The sequence below is a fragment of the Mytilus trossulus genome, chromosome 4 (genome assembly GCF_036588685.1).
Source record: "Mytilus trossulus isolate FHL-02 chromosome 4, PNRI_Mtr1.1.1.hap1, whole genome shotgun sequence".
Lineage (NCBI taxonomy): Eukaryota > Metazoa > Mollusca > Bivalvia > Mytilida > Mytilidae > Mytilus > Mytilus trossulus.
Window position 1 is genome coordinate 65,791,350 of NC_086376.1, and position 14,256 is coordinate 65,805,605.

At 33.5% G+C, this 14,256-nt stretch overlaps 1 protein-coding gene across 1 annotated transcript; it reads right to left on the reverse strand.

The window, feature by feature from the left end:
* Positions 1-9,520: 9,520 nt before the first annotated feature.
* On the reverse strand, positions 9,521-12,179 carry LOC134715775 (transcription intermediary factor 1-alpha-like). Its single transcript, XM_063578207.1, has one exon. It carries the CDS (start codon positions 12,003-12,005, stop codon positions 9,981-9,983), a length of 2,025 nt encoding a protein of 674 aa, XP_063434277.1. The 5' UTR covers positions 12,006-12,179; the 3' UTR covers positions 9,521-9,980.
* Between the last annotated feature and the right edge of the window lie 2,077 nt (positions 12,180-14,256).

The following is a 14,256-nucleotide window of genomic DNA, read 5'->3' on the forward strand; positions in this document are numbered from 1 at the left end:
AAGATATAAATGTAGTATCAATTGCCTTTTCTGATGGTTTTATTTTATTGGTGAGGATTTATATTCATGATTATACAAGCATCTGGTGTTTAGCATGTGTCTAAATGTTTTCATTGAAAATATACATTATATGATTTAAAATCATCTAATGCATTTACTGCTATAATGAATTTGTAACATATGGTTTACATTCAAAGAATCAGTATTTATTTTATCCAATAAATACTTTATAAATAAACCTACTTATACAAAATAATTTGTTAGAACCCATTTATTTCAGAATATATATTTCACATTAAATGACCAAATGCAACTTATTTCTTTGCTTGTATGTGGTTTTTTTTCTTCTGAAGAGTAATGTGTTTTAGATTTTTGTGGCTGTTTTACTGACCAGTATTTTTGATATTTATTGTTTTAAACCTATTATTCTACTTAGAATTGCTTAAAACAAAACAAAAATAGCAAGACATTATCATACCATTTCTGGCAAACAATAAGGGGAACCACTGGTGGTAGGTCCATGATATTTGTTATGCATGGATATTATTTTGCCTCGTCCCCTCAGTCATGGTATATTCACTTTGAAAATCTCGTTTAGTTATCATTTATTAGTGATTAGGTTAGTTTAAGGGGAATCATTGGTATAAACATGTGTAAGCATTAGAACATTTTGTTTCAATTGAGATTATTAGGTTCTGCCCCCCTCCCTGTTGCAGTTTATTGACTTTGAAATATGTACATGTATTTTTTTGAGATTAGGTCAGTTGAAGGGGAACCATTAGTGGTAAGTCAATGATAATTGGTATGCAGCTGTATAAGGATTTGCACAACTAATATTCTTGGCGATTTTTTCCCATGTCCCATGAGTCATGGTCTATTAACTTTGAAAGTGATAATGGAATGCTTTATCACAAAATAGAACGTTTCAATAATAATTTGGTTGCTCCTAACAATATAGCATATTGATAGTTCAGTAAATACACAGATTAACAATTCCTATGTTTACACTAAAACAATATATTGCATTAATGTGACGGTTAATTTACCTGTATACACATTCATTGTACTGGACAGACTACAAAGCTTATAGGAAGTCCATCTGTGGCTGTTTTTGACCTCATAGATGTTCAGAAGTTTTCAACACATTGCAAAAGTTCATACATCAGTGTAGAATAAAGATGGCCTTTTGTACAGGTTGTGATATTAGAAGCCTTATATTTACCGTACTAGATATGTGGGTCTCTCAAATGCTCCTCAAAATCTCTTCTCAATTATCAATTGCTCCAGCAAACAAAGCTGGGATCAATGTTATTTCAAACAACCTATGGGTGGGGGAATCAGATGTGGATACTTAAGCACAAAGATCTGTAATGAATACAAACAATCTAAGACCCTTTTATCTTGCAATAGTATTATATTTTTTTTAGATAAAAATTCACAAAGATAAATTGACAAGGTGGGTGCTGCTTTGTTTCATAACAACGTATATAAAATATCTTTTCTTAGGGAGGGATGCATCGTACTTTGGTAATCACTGTGATTCAAACAAAAAATTCTCTGTAAAAGAGGGGCAAAATATACGAGAGGGACAGCCAGAATCAAAGATATAAATCGAAAATAGACTGACAACGTCATGGATGAAAAAGAATACTAAGTAGTACCCAAAACACAACAGAGCAAATTGAAGACTAAGCTACACGAAACCCACCAAAAACTAGGGATGATCTCAGGTTCTCCGGAAGGGTAAGCAGATCCTGCTCCACATGTGGCACCCGTTATGTTGCTCATGTTATTAAAACCCAGTAAACAGTCTAATTGGGTAGAACACATTTGTTAAAAGGGAAGAGGATTGTAGTAACGACATTAGGAACATATCCGATATCATATGTGAAACGGCTATTCCATAACGGTCAACCAACTCGTGATGGCGTCCGTAAATTTTTCGAAGGGATGATTTCAACTTCACAATTTGCTGATTGGTTTAATAGCTTCCTTGTGAGCAGCAAACCTCTATAAAGGACATCGTGATAGGAAATGCAAGCCCGGGAACTTTGTATCGATTGGGAGATATATACTCCATATGCAGGCGCTGCTGAAATGTTTCTACATAGACATTGAAAGTTCACAATTGGGAAGACGAAATCATCTCTTTTGTCGCAAAGTTTTGTTTTCAGTCGAAACTCATTGTCAATTTATAGATTGAATTCAAGATATGAGGTAGACTTAGCTGTATCAGTTTTATCCTTTATCTCTACTTCGATGGGATAGATACGTTCAACATAGTCAAATATTTTTGAATTATCTAGAGAAAGAACACTGTAATTAACACAATCAAGATAATTTCTTGATTGACAACATATGTGTTACGTTTGGAAGAGTTGTTTTCAACAAACAATCGGCATTCCTATGGACACTTACCAATTCTGACTTCATTCAGGAGGACAAAAATGAAAGAAGCTAGCATTTATACTTTACCATTCCGCTATATAGAATACGATGATGTCCTCTAATCAAATAAATCAAAGTTTGGTAACTATGTTAAACGCATCTATCCAATCAGACTTTAAATAAAGCATACATCAGATACAGTTTAGTCTGCCTCATTTTGTGACTAACATCTGGAAACTGACAATGAGCGTCGACTGAGGACATTATATAACTACAACACAGATGTTTTCTGCTTGCTTATTGTAACTTTTCATTTCTGTGCAGCAACACTCCAGTATTGTATGTATATGGGGCATACATTTCATAGTTCATACGATATTTCAGGGTATGTGTCATCTATAGTATTATGATTTTATTGATTGATAGTTGCTGCTCATCAGTGCCGAGTGTTGTAATCATCTCTTCTAAAATTTTAAAGACGCCATGACGATTTGGTTTACTGTCAATGAATATCCATTTGACAGCTGACGACCGATTTGTTTAATTCGTAAGCACAATCCCGTCCTCCTTTTGTTCAAATGAAACCTACTGAAACACACTTATTGGGTGCTCCGCGTGGACCAGAACTGCCTACCCTTCTAGAGCACCTAATGGGTATGATCGCCCTTTGATAGGGTTCGTGTACTCATTCAATAGTTTTCAATTTTTTGTATACTGTTGTTCGTCGTTTGGTCTTGTATTGTCATGGCTTCGTCAGTTTATTATCGACTAATAAGTTTGAAAGTTCCTTCGGTATTTTTCGCTTCCCTTGTTATATTAAAATTTTTGAAAATGATATTACCATTGACGTAATAGTGGCATAATTAGCACGCCTACACGGGGCTTATTCCTATTTTACCTTCAATTAACTATACTTAACCGTAATTTTAACCTTATAATTAATTTTCCATGGAACACCAACACCAGTGCACCAAAAGTATTAAATAGATTAGGAGGACCTCTGACCATTTCATTACTGGGGATCTAAACATAAACCAATTCAACATGAACCAAGTTAAGGTCAAAGAACGTCTCGTACCTTTTCTTTAAAAAAAAAAGAAGATACTAAGACCTAGTTTATGATATTCATTATCAACTTTTCAACAAAAGTATTATATGGATGTTTTGGAGTACGAATGTACAATTATTCCAAATCATTTTTTAAGTATAACCGGTAGTGCATGTACGTTTGAGATAATGTTTTTTTTCTCTGTTGGAAGTTATTTTGATTAAAAACATTCAGAAAATAATGATTATATATTCTAAGGACTTTCTATATACCACTTCATTGTTTTCTTTGTTGACATTGATGTTTCTTTATACTGATAATGATTACAATACAATTTTGACTGAGTAACCCCAATTGTTTACATTTTTACCTATTATATCCAATGGTTGATCCAGGAGAGAAGGGTGGTTAGAACCCCCTTTTAACGTTCAATGCTTAAATTTTTGAATTGGGAAATGGTTGGAATCCCTTTTTAGAGATAGCTGCATCGACCTTTGATGTCTGTGTATTTTGCTCACACAATGTTGTCAGTATAACGGAATTTTATGCGACTTTCATACAAGTGAGAGGTCTGTCTAGCTAAAAAAATCAGGCGCTTTTCGCCATTTTCTACATGAAAAATTTCGGAACCAGGTCAGGAAAATGACAGTTGATTTCTATTCGTTTGATGTGTTTGAGCTTTTGACGATAAACGCAATTGCATCAGCATTATTCAAATGATTTTTCAGAAATTTTATTTTATAACGTTTTTGTTTTACAGATTAAAACAACTCTACTAAACAAATAAAACGGGAAACAGAGGAATATATGTATACAAATATATTTTACGGTATATTATAATATAACAGTTTAATTCTGTCATTTTATGTGCTGAGTCCAATTTAAACAATTGTATTTTATTTCTTTTCGATTCGTTTTGCTTTTAACGTCGATTTTGTTTGATTTTGTTTCTTATAATGTCAATTTCGTTTTGCACTTGATAGGCATCCTTCTGTGAAGACGCTGTTAATTGTATTATAAGTTCACAATAATACATTTTTATATATAGCAAACGTTAATTACTATCCACAAAAGACAGAATTTGCATTGAATTTTTCGAGTTACTTCCCATTTAATTGAACACACAATTGCAGGCTACGGGGCTATGTGTACACTTTTTTTAACATATTGCTTTGAAAGTATATTCTAAACATCAATTGAAAACAGAGACAAACGAAACCAGAGGGACATTTAAAAATCGAAAGAAAACTACAACGCCATGAAAAAAACACAAAGACAACAGCATATACGAAATAACACAAAAACTAAGACTGATAAACTTGAGCCAGTCCAAAACATGAGTTGATCTCAGGTGTTACAAAAGTGTATGCAGATCCTGCTTCCCGTGATGCACCTAAGTGTTGCTCATTTATGAAAATCCTGACGATAAATCTCATTCTGTAGGTCACATTCGAGAAAAAGAGGACGGAATTGTTACAATTGTTACAACTGTAAGATCATATCTATTTCGTCTGTGAATCAACTATTCCATAATAATCAACTAACTCGTGATGGGCTTGAATAAATATTAGAAGGTTTTAATGTAACTTCGCCTATTTGGAATTTTTGTTTTATTGCTTCCTTCCTTCTAGAAAAAATATGTTAGCACACTCTGGAATATTGTCAGTCGGGAAATATATTATCTGTGTGCAGGCGCAGCTAGAATGATGCTACATATAAATGGAAAGATCGCAGCTGGGAAGCTTGCATATATCTATTGTCGTAAAGTTTTTTCCTCACCGACCTTCGTAAAAGTTTCTTATGGTAGCCAAGACATGAGGCAAACAAAACTGTATCTGGTGTCTTCGTTATTTCAAGTTCGATCGTATAGATGCGTTCATCATAATTACATAACTATGAATTATTTAGTTAGAGTACGAAATGTATATAGTGTAGAAAAGTTAAAGGATACAGCTAGATACTTTCCCAAAGAAGCTCCTGTATGAAGACATCATCATTTGAAAATAAAAACAGTCGGCAAAAATAGGAGCACAGTAGGCTTCCATGGAAATACCAATTGTTTCTCGAAAAATACATTCTCCAAACGTAATGGATATTTTTCATTAAGAAATCAAGCAAATTGGTAATTCAACTTTTAGAGAAAAAGTTGATTGAATCAGAGTGATTTTTTACAAAGTAAACGCCAATTCTTCGTTAATGTAGAAGCTAGACCAAATAAGTCCCTTAAATGTATATCAAATGAATCGATTGAAATTGAGCAAAGATTAACGCTTTTGTATAACTCACTAGCCAATTATAACGAACCTTATTCCGATACAAACGACCAATGCTTAAACATTGGGAATATAGCACATTTCAGTCGTATTCATACAAATACATTATTTTCAAAATGAAAGTGTTTGTGATGTTTTCCTAACAGGCATGCTCGAAAAAAGTCAGTTTACAAAATTGGATAATTGAATCATGTTCAGGACTATGAAGAACACTCTTAACATGGATGTAAAAAGAAAAACGTGTCTATTGTCCTTGCTTGCTTCCTAAGTTATCCAATTAAAATGGTTATATGCAGGTTTTAGGAAATTTAGAACTCGACATGACATCATTTCTAATATAAGAGATTTGTCTTTCCAAATACTAAGACTCAATCCTGGTATCCTTCATGATTTTATATACTTACACGTAACACATGAAAGATAACTGCTGAAAATTACTTTTTCATATATCTTTTCCCGATTTTATGTCATCATGACCAAGTTCATTTTTATGAATTTGAATAGCGCTATGACAGATAGTTTAAAATATTGAAATTGATATTTTAAAACACACAGAAGAACAATGGCTAATACACACAAGTAATACAATATATAGATCTACTCCGTAGATTATATTTTTTCTATTTCTTTTGTTTATAATCAACTGCTGTCATGATTTTCTATTGTTAATAATAGATTGCTATTTAACATACATTTTAGAAGGTTTTAGTTAAACAAAAGTTTACAAATAGTTTGTGTGATTTGTTATACTAATTTAACAAGAGAAATTGTGAATGTGTTAAGTTGAAAATTCTGCGACATGGGTTGAAGTCAACGCCAATTTTATACACTAATAACACATTAGACAGTTAAAGTATTCATGTCAGACTGGGACTAATACATGTTTTTTTCAATTGTTCCAGTTAATGTAATGCTTTTTATGCATATAAAAAAATATATAAGGAAACAAAAGCTACACTCTATTATTGTATTAATATTTACATAAACATGACCTCCTTGTTTAGTACCAATAAGATTTTAAATAAGTGATTAGAAAAACATGTAATCTGAGATCTCATTATTTTGTAATAAAGGCAATTGCAGTATTTCGCTGTTCACTGGACATAAATCGGTTTAACCGAGAGAAAAATCCTGGTCCTTTACCAAACTGAGGACAACACATCAACTATAAGAGGAAAACAACGGAACAACAGAAACACTCATAAGGCATTTTTATAAGAAGTTATGAGAAAATATGCTAAGGACTTACAAACTGACATTGGAACATATCTCCGTAGACAAAAAGAATATCTATCAATTAACTCAGGAACTGGGAACTGCGACCCGCTGTGGATGTTATGACAAAATTGGTGATATAGGTATTATATATAGTTTCTCCTCTTCTTTAACTCGTAGAGGGAGAAAGATATTACCTAACATTTCGAAATGCCGTTTTCCTGATGCTTTCAATTTAAGCACTAACTTTTATCATATCAGTATTTTTTTTAAAATACTTTCCTTCTTTAACGACCAATCTGTTCAAATCATCACTGATACATATACACCATCTTTGTGACTACTGTTTAACTACAAACAAACGTTGCAGGATCTCAACGTTGACGACTTCAAGTCACAAAAACCTGATTGCACCTGTGCGAGTTTTCAATTCATGTATACTCTGACTGGAAACGTTACAAGTGTTGGCATTAACCAGTGCATCAACTATCTTCAAAGATCCAAGTTTTGCTAAGTAACTATATTACTTTCATGACATATATGTGGTTTATCCCAAATAAAAAAAATGAAAATCACAATATATATATATATATATACTGTTTGATAAGGGGAAAAGTTAAAAATCCTGCAATTACACAAAAGACCTGACCTATCCAAATTTTGCCTTATGTTCATTTGAATGTGAAACAAAAGATGAAGATCTAGATATTCAATCACCCTACATGAGTACCAACATTACATGGGATATATTAGAAACAACATTATATTACTGGGTTTGCCAATTGTTAAAAAAAACGCCTTCCAATTTATTGGAAAACATCCAGTTTATCAGCAAACAAACCCAGGCTTCAGATGTACTTGACTGTGATTTTTTTACTTTTGGAGCGATATGATTGAGATTGGGATACCAAAAACTCTGAAGATCTTTCAGTTAACATACAACCTAAGTCCATCTCATCGTGCAATATAATACAAACATTTGACTTCTATACTTTTTGCTCGAGTATCGTCATTCTAAACATAAAAATAGATTGAATGAAGTAGTCCAGATTTGTGTCAATAAATGATATAGTTATCAAAGGTACCAGGATTATAATTTAGTACGCCAGACGCGCGTTTCGTCTACATAAGACTCATCAGTGACGCTCATATCAAAATATTTATAAAGCCAAAAAAGTACAAAGTTGAAGAGCATTGAGGTTCCAAAATTCCAAAAAGTTGTGCTAAATTCGACTAAGGTAATCTATGCCTGGGATAAGAAAATCCTTAGTTTTCAAAAAATTCAAAGTTTTGTAAACAGGAAATTTATAAAAATGACCAAATAATTGATATTCATGTCAACACCGAAGTGTTGACTACTGGGCTGGTGATACCCTCGGGGACGAAACGTCCACCAGCACTGTCATCGATCCAGTGGTGTAAATAGTTATCAAAGCTACCATGGCCAACGCAAAGACAGACTTTTTAACGACAAAACAAATTATACTTTGTAAAGAAATAATGAACATCATTAGGATGCTTGATTTTTTATTTACAAACTTTTTTACATTTGGAGGACGTGTTTTTAAAATAAATACTTTCTCGGAGTTCAGTATTTTTGTGTTTTTACTTTTTTCTTATGAAATCTAACTGTGCTTTTCTTGTCGAATTGTTTCTTTATTTATATTGAGGCAGAGTATATGCAAGAGAAAGAAGTAAGAATTGAAGCTGTTATTATCATTAAACTTCTTGATCTAGTATAAAGCCTATGTCATTTCAATGATTAACTCAAAGTTTGATGACTATGTTGAAATCTTCTATTTTAAAGTTGAAATGAAGATAACAAAGATACAGTTACCGCAATACGTCTGCTCCATATATAGACTCACAGCTAGAAATGTATAGGCTTATTGAGAACTAAACCCTAACGACAGAAAAGATCTTATTTTAATTCTCCAATTTTGGAATTCCATTTATGTGTGCGAACATGCCATAAGCGCATGCACATGGAGTAAATATTTCCAAGTGACAACGATTTTCTATGAATGCATTATCTTATTATATTTTCATGATTTTTGTTGGGGTATGTGTTACTATTTTTTGCCAGTGAATTGTACGTTTTTTTCTTTGACTTATGGTGTCTGATTCCGCCTTGGTATCTTCTCCCTCTTTTTAAAGTCTAATAAAAACTTGTTTCCAAAAAGACTAGTGTTAGCATTATGAACTTTAGATAAGAGTTGGTCTTATATGCTTTTAAAGTTCTGTATATTATTAAATTTCGGTTTCCTAACTGTCAACTGATTTTTTTCTCTGGTTGGAATGTTACATTATTATGTTAACATGATAAAGGTATGCTATCTGAATGGCAGTTCACATCAATTATACTAATCAATCGATTCAAGACTTGCCTCATTGATAGCATTTATGGCACGAACACTAGTTCTTTGATGAATTGTGTATCTATTTTGTGGTATAAGGTTGCTGCTTAATTTACGTTTTGGTCATTTTAATCCTATATATCAGAAAATGAAAGCTTTTCAATGATAAACCGTATTTGTATTTCAAAACCATATTAGGATTTATGGGGTTTATATCAAAAGTTCTGTGTACGCTTCTGAGTAATTTAATAACATAAACATGTAGCAAACAACAAACATAACAACATGAAATGTAAACCACGCTATAAAGTTGATTATATATTTCTAATGTCTACATAAATAAATGGCAAAACTTTTCTACTACAACTAAGTTAAATTGGTATTTTGGCATTTTAACACCTATAAATATATAGCGTTTCTGTATATATAAAATCTATTATGAGGAATATATTGACACAAACAAATTGAGATCACGTACTAAATTGATGAAAATGTACTTGACTGATATTCCATGACTAAATTCTTGTTTGTAAACTTGTTGAACGATAACTTTCGAAGTCTTAAACGAAATAGGATAAACTTTGCGAATTAAATATGATCAGTTCCTGTGGTAAATTCGTGCACCAATATTTCTATAAAATTGTGTTTATTGTTAAAAATGTTGAAAGTAGCTTTTATAATATTTGCTGAAGTTCTGTTCTAAACCATTTCATAAATTTTGACAACATTTCTATTTGTGTATCCGACATCTGACAGAAAAAATCTGTCTCCACATATGTGAATAGCAGCCGGATGTTCTAGTCCGTCGGTTGCATCTAGCAGCACGCGCGCATCAGATCCGTCAGACGACATTTTCATTACGTTCGAGGAATTTTGTCCACATACGTATATGTTGTCTTGACTGTCAATACTGACACCTCTTGCCCAACGTATACTATCATGCTCAATGGACAACCGGACGTTCAAATCAGAATAAAGAACCACAGCTCGTTTTTCGCCGATGCCAACGGTTTTCTGTGTGACGACAATTTCAGCTGTGCGTTGGTTGATAGCGAGATGAAAAGGTCGATTTTCAAACATTGCTTTACCACTACTTCTCCTGTGGACCGTATCCAACACATGCCCATCTACTTCTATGACGCTCATTGATGGGACGGGTTTATCAAGAGGAAACAGCAAAACCAGATTGCCACGTATCTCGTCAACGCCGTAGCATACTTTTCCAACAAAAACCACGTTTTGTAATAGGAGACTCTCATCTGTCATGTTGAGCAGAGCAATTTCCCGATTGTTTGGAAGTGTACATGCAAGAGTATTCATATCAACTTGACAAATATCGAACGGTTCAGATGTCAAAAGGACTTTCGAAATGAAAATACCGGTATCCTTGAACATTTTGATTGTTTTGTTGTGAAAATCGCACAAGATAACTTTTCCATCAGGCAGATATATTCCACCAGTAATAACGCAGTCGTTTGTATCTGAAGGCAGACGAATGTGGAAATCTCTTATCAGAACAGCACGTTTATCCAACATTGGTTTCATTTCGGCGATAGGCTTCGGAGCATCTGGTCTACCATGGGAAATTTTAATCTCTCCTAATTCCATCACAGTTGCTGGTATGTCTCTAGCTTTTGGGTTGAATCTAAATTTTATATCAATACTTTCTAACTTTGCCGAGTTTTCCATCGCCTTTTGTTTAAAATCTAAATAGTTCTCACGCGCTTTGGCAACTGTTGCAACGAACTGAGCATTACTTCCATAACTCGCTGTAGCTTGAATCATCTTTCTAGAATGTTCAATGGCTGACTGTGTAACTTTGCTGTCTTGAATTCTTGACTGAATCTTATCCTTTTCCTCTTTGTGTATTTTAGTCAGGCGTTGATTAAAGTTTTCCTCCAATTTGTCAAGATGTCCAGTAATCGATCCTCTAAATGTTTTCATCTTCTTTTTTATGTCATCTTTTTTGTTGTTCAGGTTTTGATGTTGTTTGATGTTTTCATTTACAATTTCTTCGAGTGAAGATAGACACTCGTTAAATTGTTCTACTAGTTTCTCTACCTCCCGAGTATTTTTTAACTCTTTCGCATAAAATTCAGTTGTAAGAACTTGGACGCATCTTCTATGTTCCAGCGCTACACAAACAGAGCAGACGAGAGTGTTATGATCTAAACAGAAGAGCTCCATATTTTGATTATGGCGACTGCAGCGAAGTTCATCGTCGGTAAGTATGGCTGGCTGGCGAAGAGCTTGGTCTACAGGCATAGTTTCGTGATCCAGAAACAATGCATTGTGGTAATTGATGCACGTCTTGCACAAACAAATACGACAATGCTTACACCAAACATCAGCACGGACACTTTCCTTGTTCTGCTTTTTGCAGGGTTCGCAGGTTTTCTCATTGTTTTCGAAAGACATAATCTCCATGACATTCATTATAAATCCATTTGTCGGTAGTTGTTCTGCCCACATGGATGGTGCTGCTGTTGAATCGATCGGAATTGCGATTGCTCGACATTGTGGGCAAGGGAACGAATTTGGTCTAGGATTATCGTTGTCCTGTGTATAACGATCAATGTATGTTCCAAGACATTTCTGACAAAATGAATGAAGACATGGTAGACTCTTCGGATCTGTAAACCTGTCAGAACAAATCGGACACTTCACGACGGCATCATCCAAGTTGGATTTTCCATTTGGTCGTCCTTTTTCTGATTTACTCATTGTTATTCTTCAGTCAAAATATCTTGTTTTCATTATTATTGCAACCTTACTTTTTAGAATATGTACGTCCTTTCTACATTGCTAAAATATCCGAAAGTTTGATTTTCAATTAGAAAACAATAATTAAATGTTACCAATATGTCCTTTCTAATGTTTTGTATCACTTATAATACCATGGAGCCCACGCTTAAAATAAAAGTGAAATTCAACACATTTTTACGGGACACCGGTGTTCCGAAGACAGCGTTTACAAATTTACAATAGAATTCAAAGTTAGAGCTTTCTCAACGAGAATTTAAATGTCATTTGTATAAAATCATTTTATAATTAAAACAATAGATATTTTTAAATAATACTTAAGTCCTCAAAACTGTCCGTTGGATGACTTTGTACGGTGTCTTCTCGTATGACGTGTTAAATAGTTTCTTCTTTCTCTCAATTTATTCCTTTTCTTTTTCCTTCTTTTCTTTTGTGATTAAACTTATCTCTTACTACGTGATGTATCAATTCAAAGTATGTTCCTTTGTCTTTTTGTCTTTTCTTTTTCCTCTTCTGTTCATCTGGCAAACTTTCATTCAGATACTTGTGTAGGTTTCGAATCTTTTCTCTATTGATGGAATGCATTTATTCTATCAGCTTTCTTCATTTTAAGAGTAAAGAAAATAAGCGGCGAGTCAAAATATGATCCGTGTTTGCCTGCGAGCGCAGCGAATGGGCTATAAAGGTTTGTCTTGTGTAGGACAGATAGTATGTTGCAATATCTTAATACTGAAAACTGATATGTTAAATCTGATTTGAGAGTTTTTTCGATCCATTTTTCTTTCTTTTTCGTAACAGGAAGCTCATCGTGATAGCATCGGGTTCAATTTTTATCGACAGATCAAACATTACAAGTTCGTTGATAACTAAAGGTCAAATGAATTATGGTTCTCTCAAATCTTTTTCAAAATAAAAAGACCCTAGAGGACAGAGCAAATTTATATAAACGCACGATATCCGATATTACTATCAACGTTCTCAAGAACTGGTGTTCTTTTAAGACATTGTCTTCTGGGTTTTTTTGGATGATGAGATTAATAAATTTATAAAAAGAAAACAACGCAAGCTTTTGATTGGGATTGATGTTGTGTCTATGCCATTATTTGATATTCGAGGGGGGCGGAGGCAGGATAATCGTTTGAAAAACAAATAAATTGGGTTTGTAAGAACTGAAAATGAAAAAAACTCGACACAAGACAAAATGTGAATGAATATTTTCGGCATTACATTTATTCTTTCGTGAAGGAATATGTTTCAGAGAATTTAAACTTAAAACTTTATTGAGAGTCGGTACTGTTACATTATAAGCCCGGAATTTATATCTCCCAATTGATACGATATTCCCGTGCATGCATTTCCTATCATGATTTTCTTGATAGAGGGTTACTGCTCACAAGGAAGCTATTAAACCAAGAATTCCAAATGGTGAAGTTGAAATCATCCCTTCGTAAATTTTACGGACGCCATCACGAGTTGGTTGACCGTTATGGAATAACCGTTTCACAAATGATATCGGATATGTTCCTTACGTCGTAACTTCAATCCCCTTCCCTTTCGTGAATTTGACCTACCGAATTAGACTATTTACCGGATTTGTAATCACATAAGCAACACGACGGGTGCCGCATGTGGAGCAGGATCTGCTTACCCTTCCGGAGCACTTGAGATCACCCCTAGTTTTTGGTGGGGTTCGTGTTGTTTATTCTTTAGTTTTCTATGTTGTGTCATGTGTACTATTGTTTTTCTGTTTGTCTTTTTCATTTTTAGCCATGGCGTTGTCAGTTTGTTTTAGATTTACGAGTTTGACTGTCCCTTTGGTGTCTTTCGTCCCTCTTTTGATGAGTTTAATTTCAAAACAAAGTCTTTTACATGAGCTTTACTGAACTTTAAACCAAGTTTGCTATTCATTCATTTTGTATCAGTACCTGCCCTATCTACAATCATTAGATATGAAAGAAAGACTATGCATTTCGAATAAAGGTCGTTATTGTTGTTGGTTTTTTTTTAAATTGGTAATTGGTAATTGCTTATTAATTGTAAAAACAAAAATTAAATTTCTCATATTTTTTCAACTTTCGAAATAAATTATAGATAGTGTACCGATTTCGGAATAGCCTAAGGAATTGTTTCATTTCCATAATATCACTAGGCAACAATTTCGTTTTAGAATAAAGCTGAATAACTTAAAACGTCCGATTCATGATTAACATAA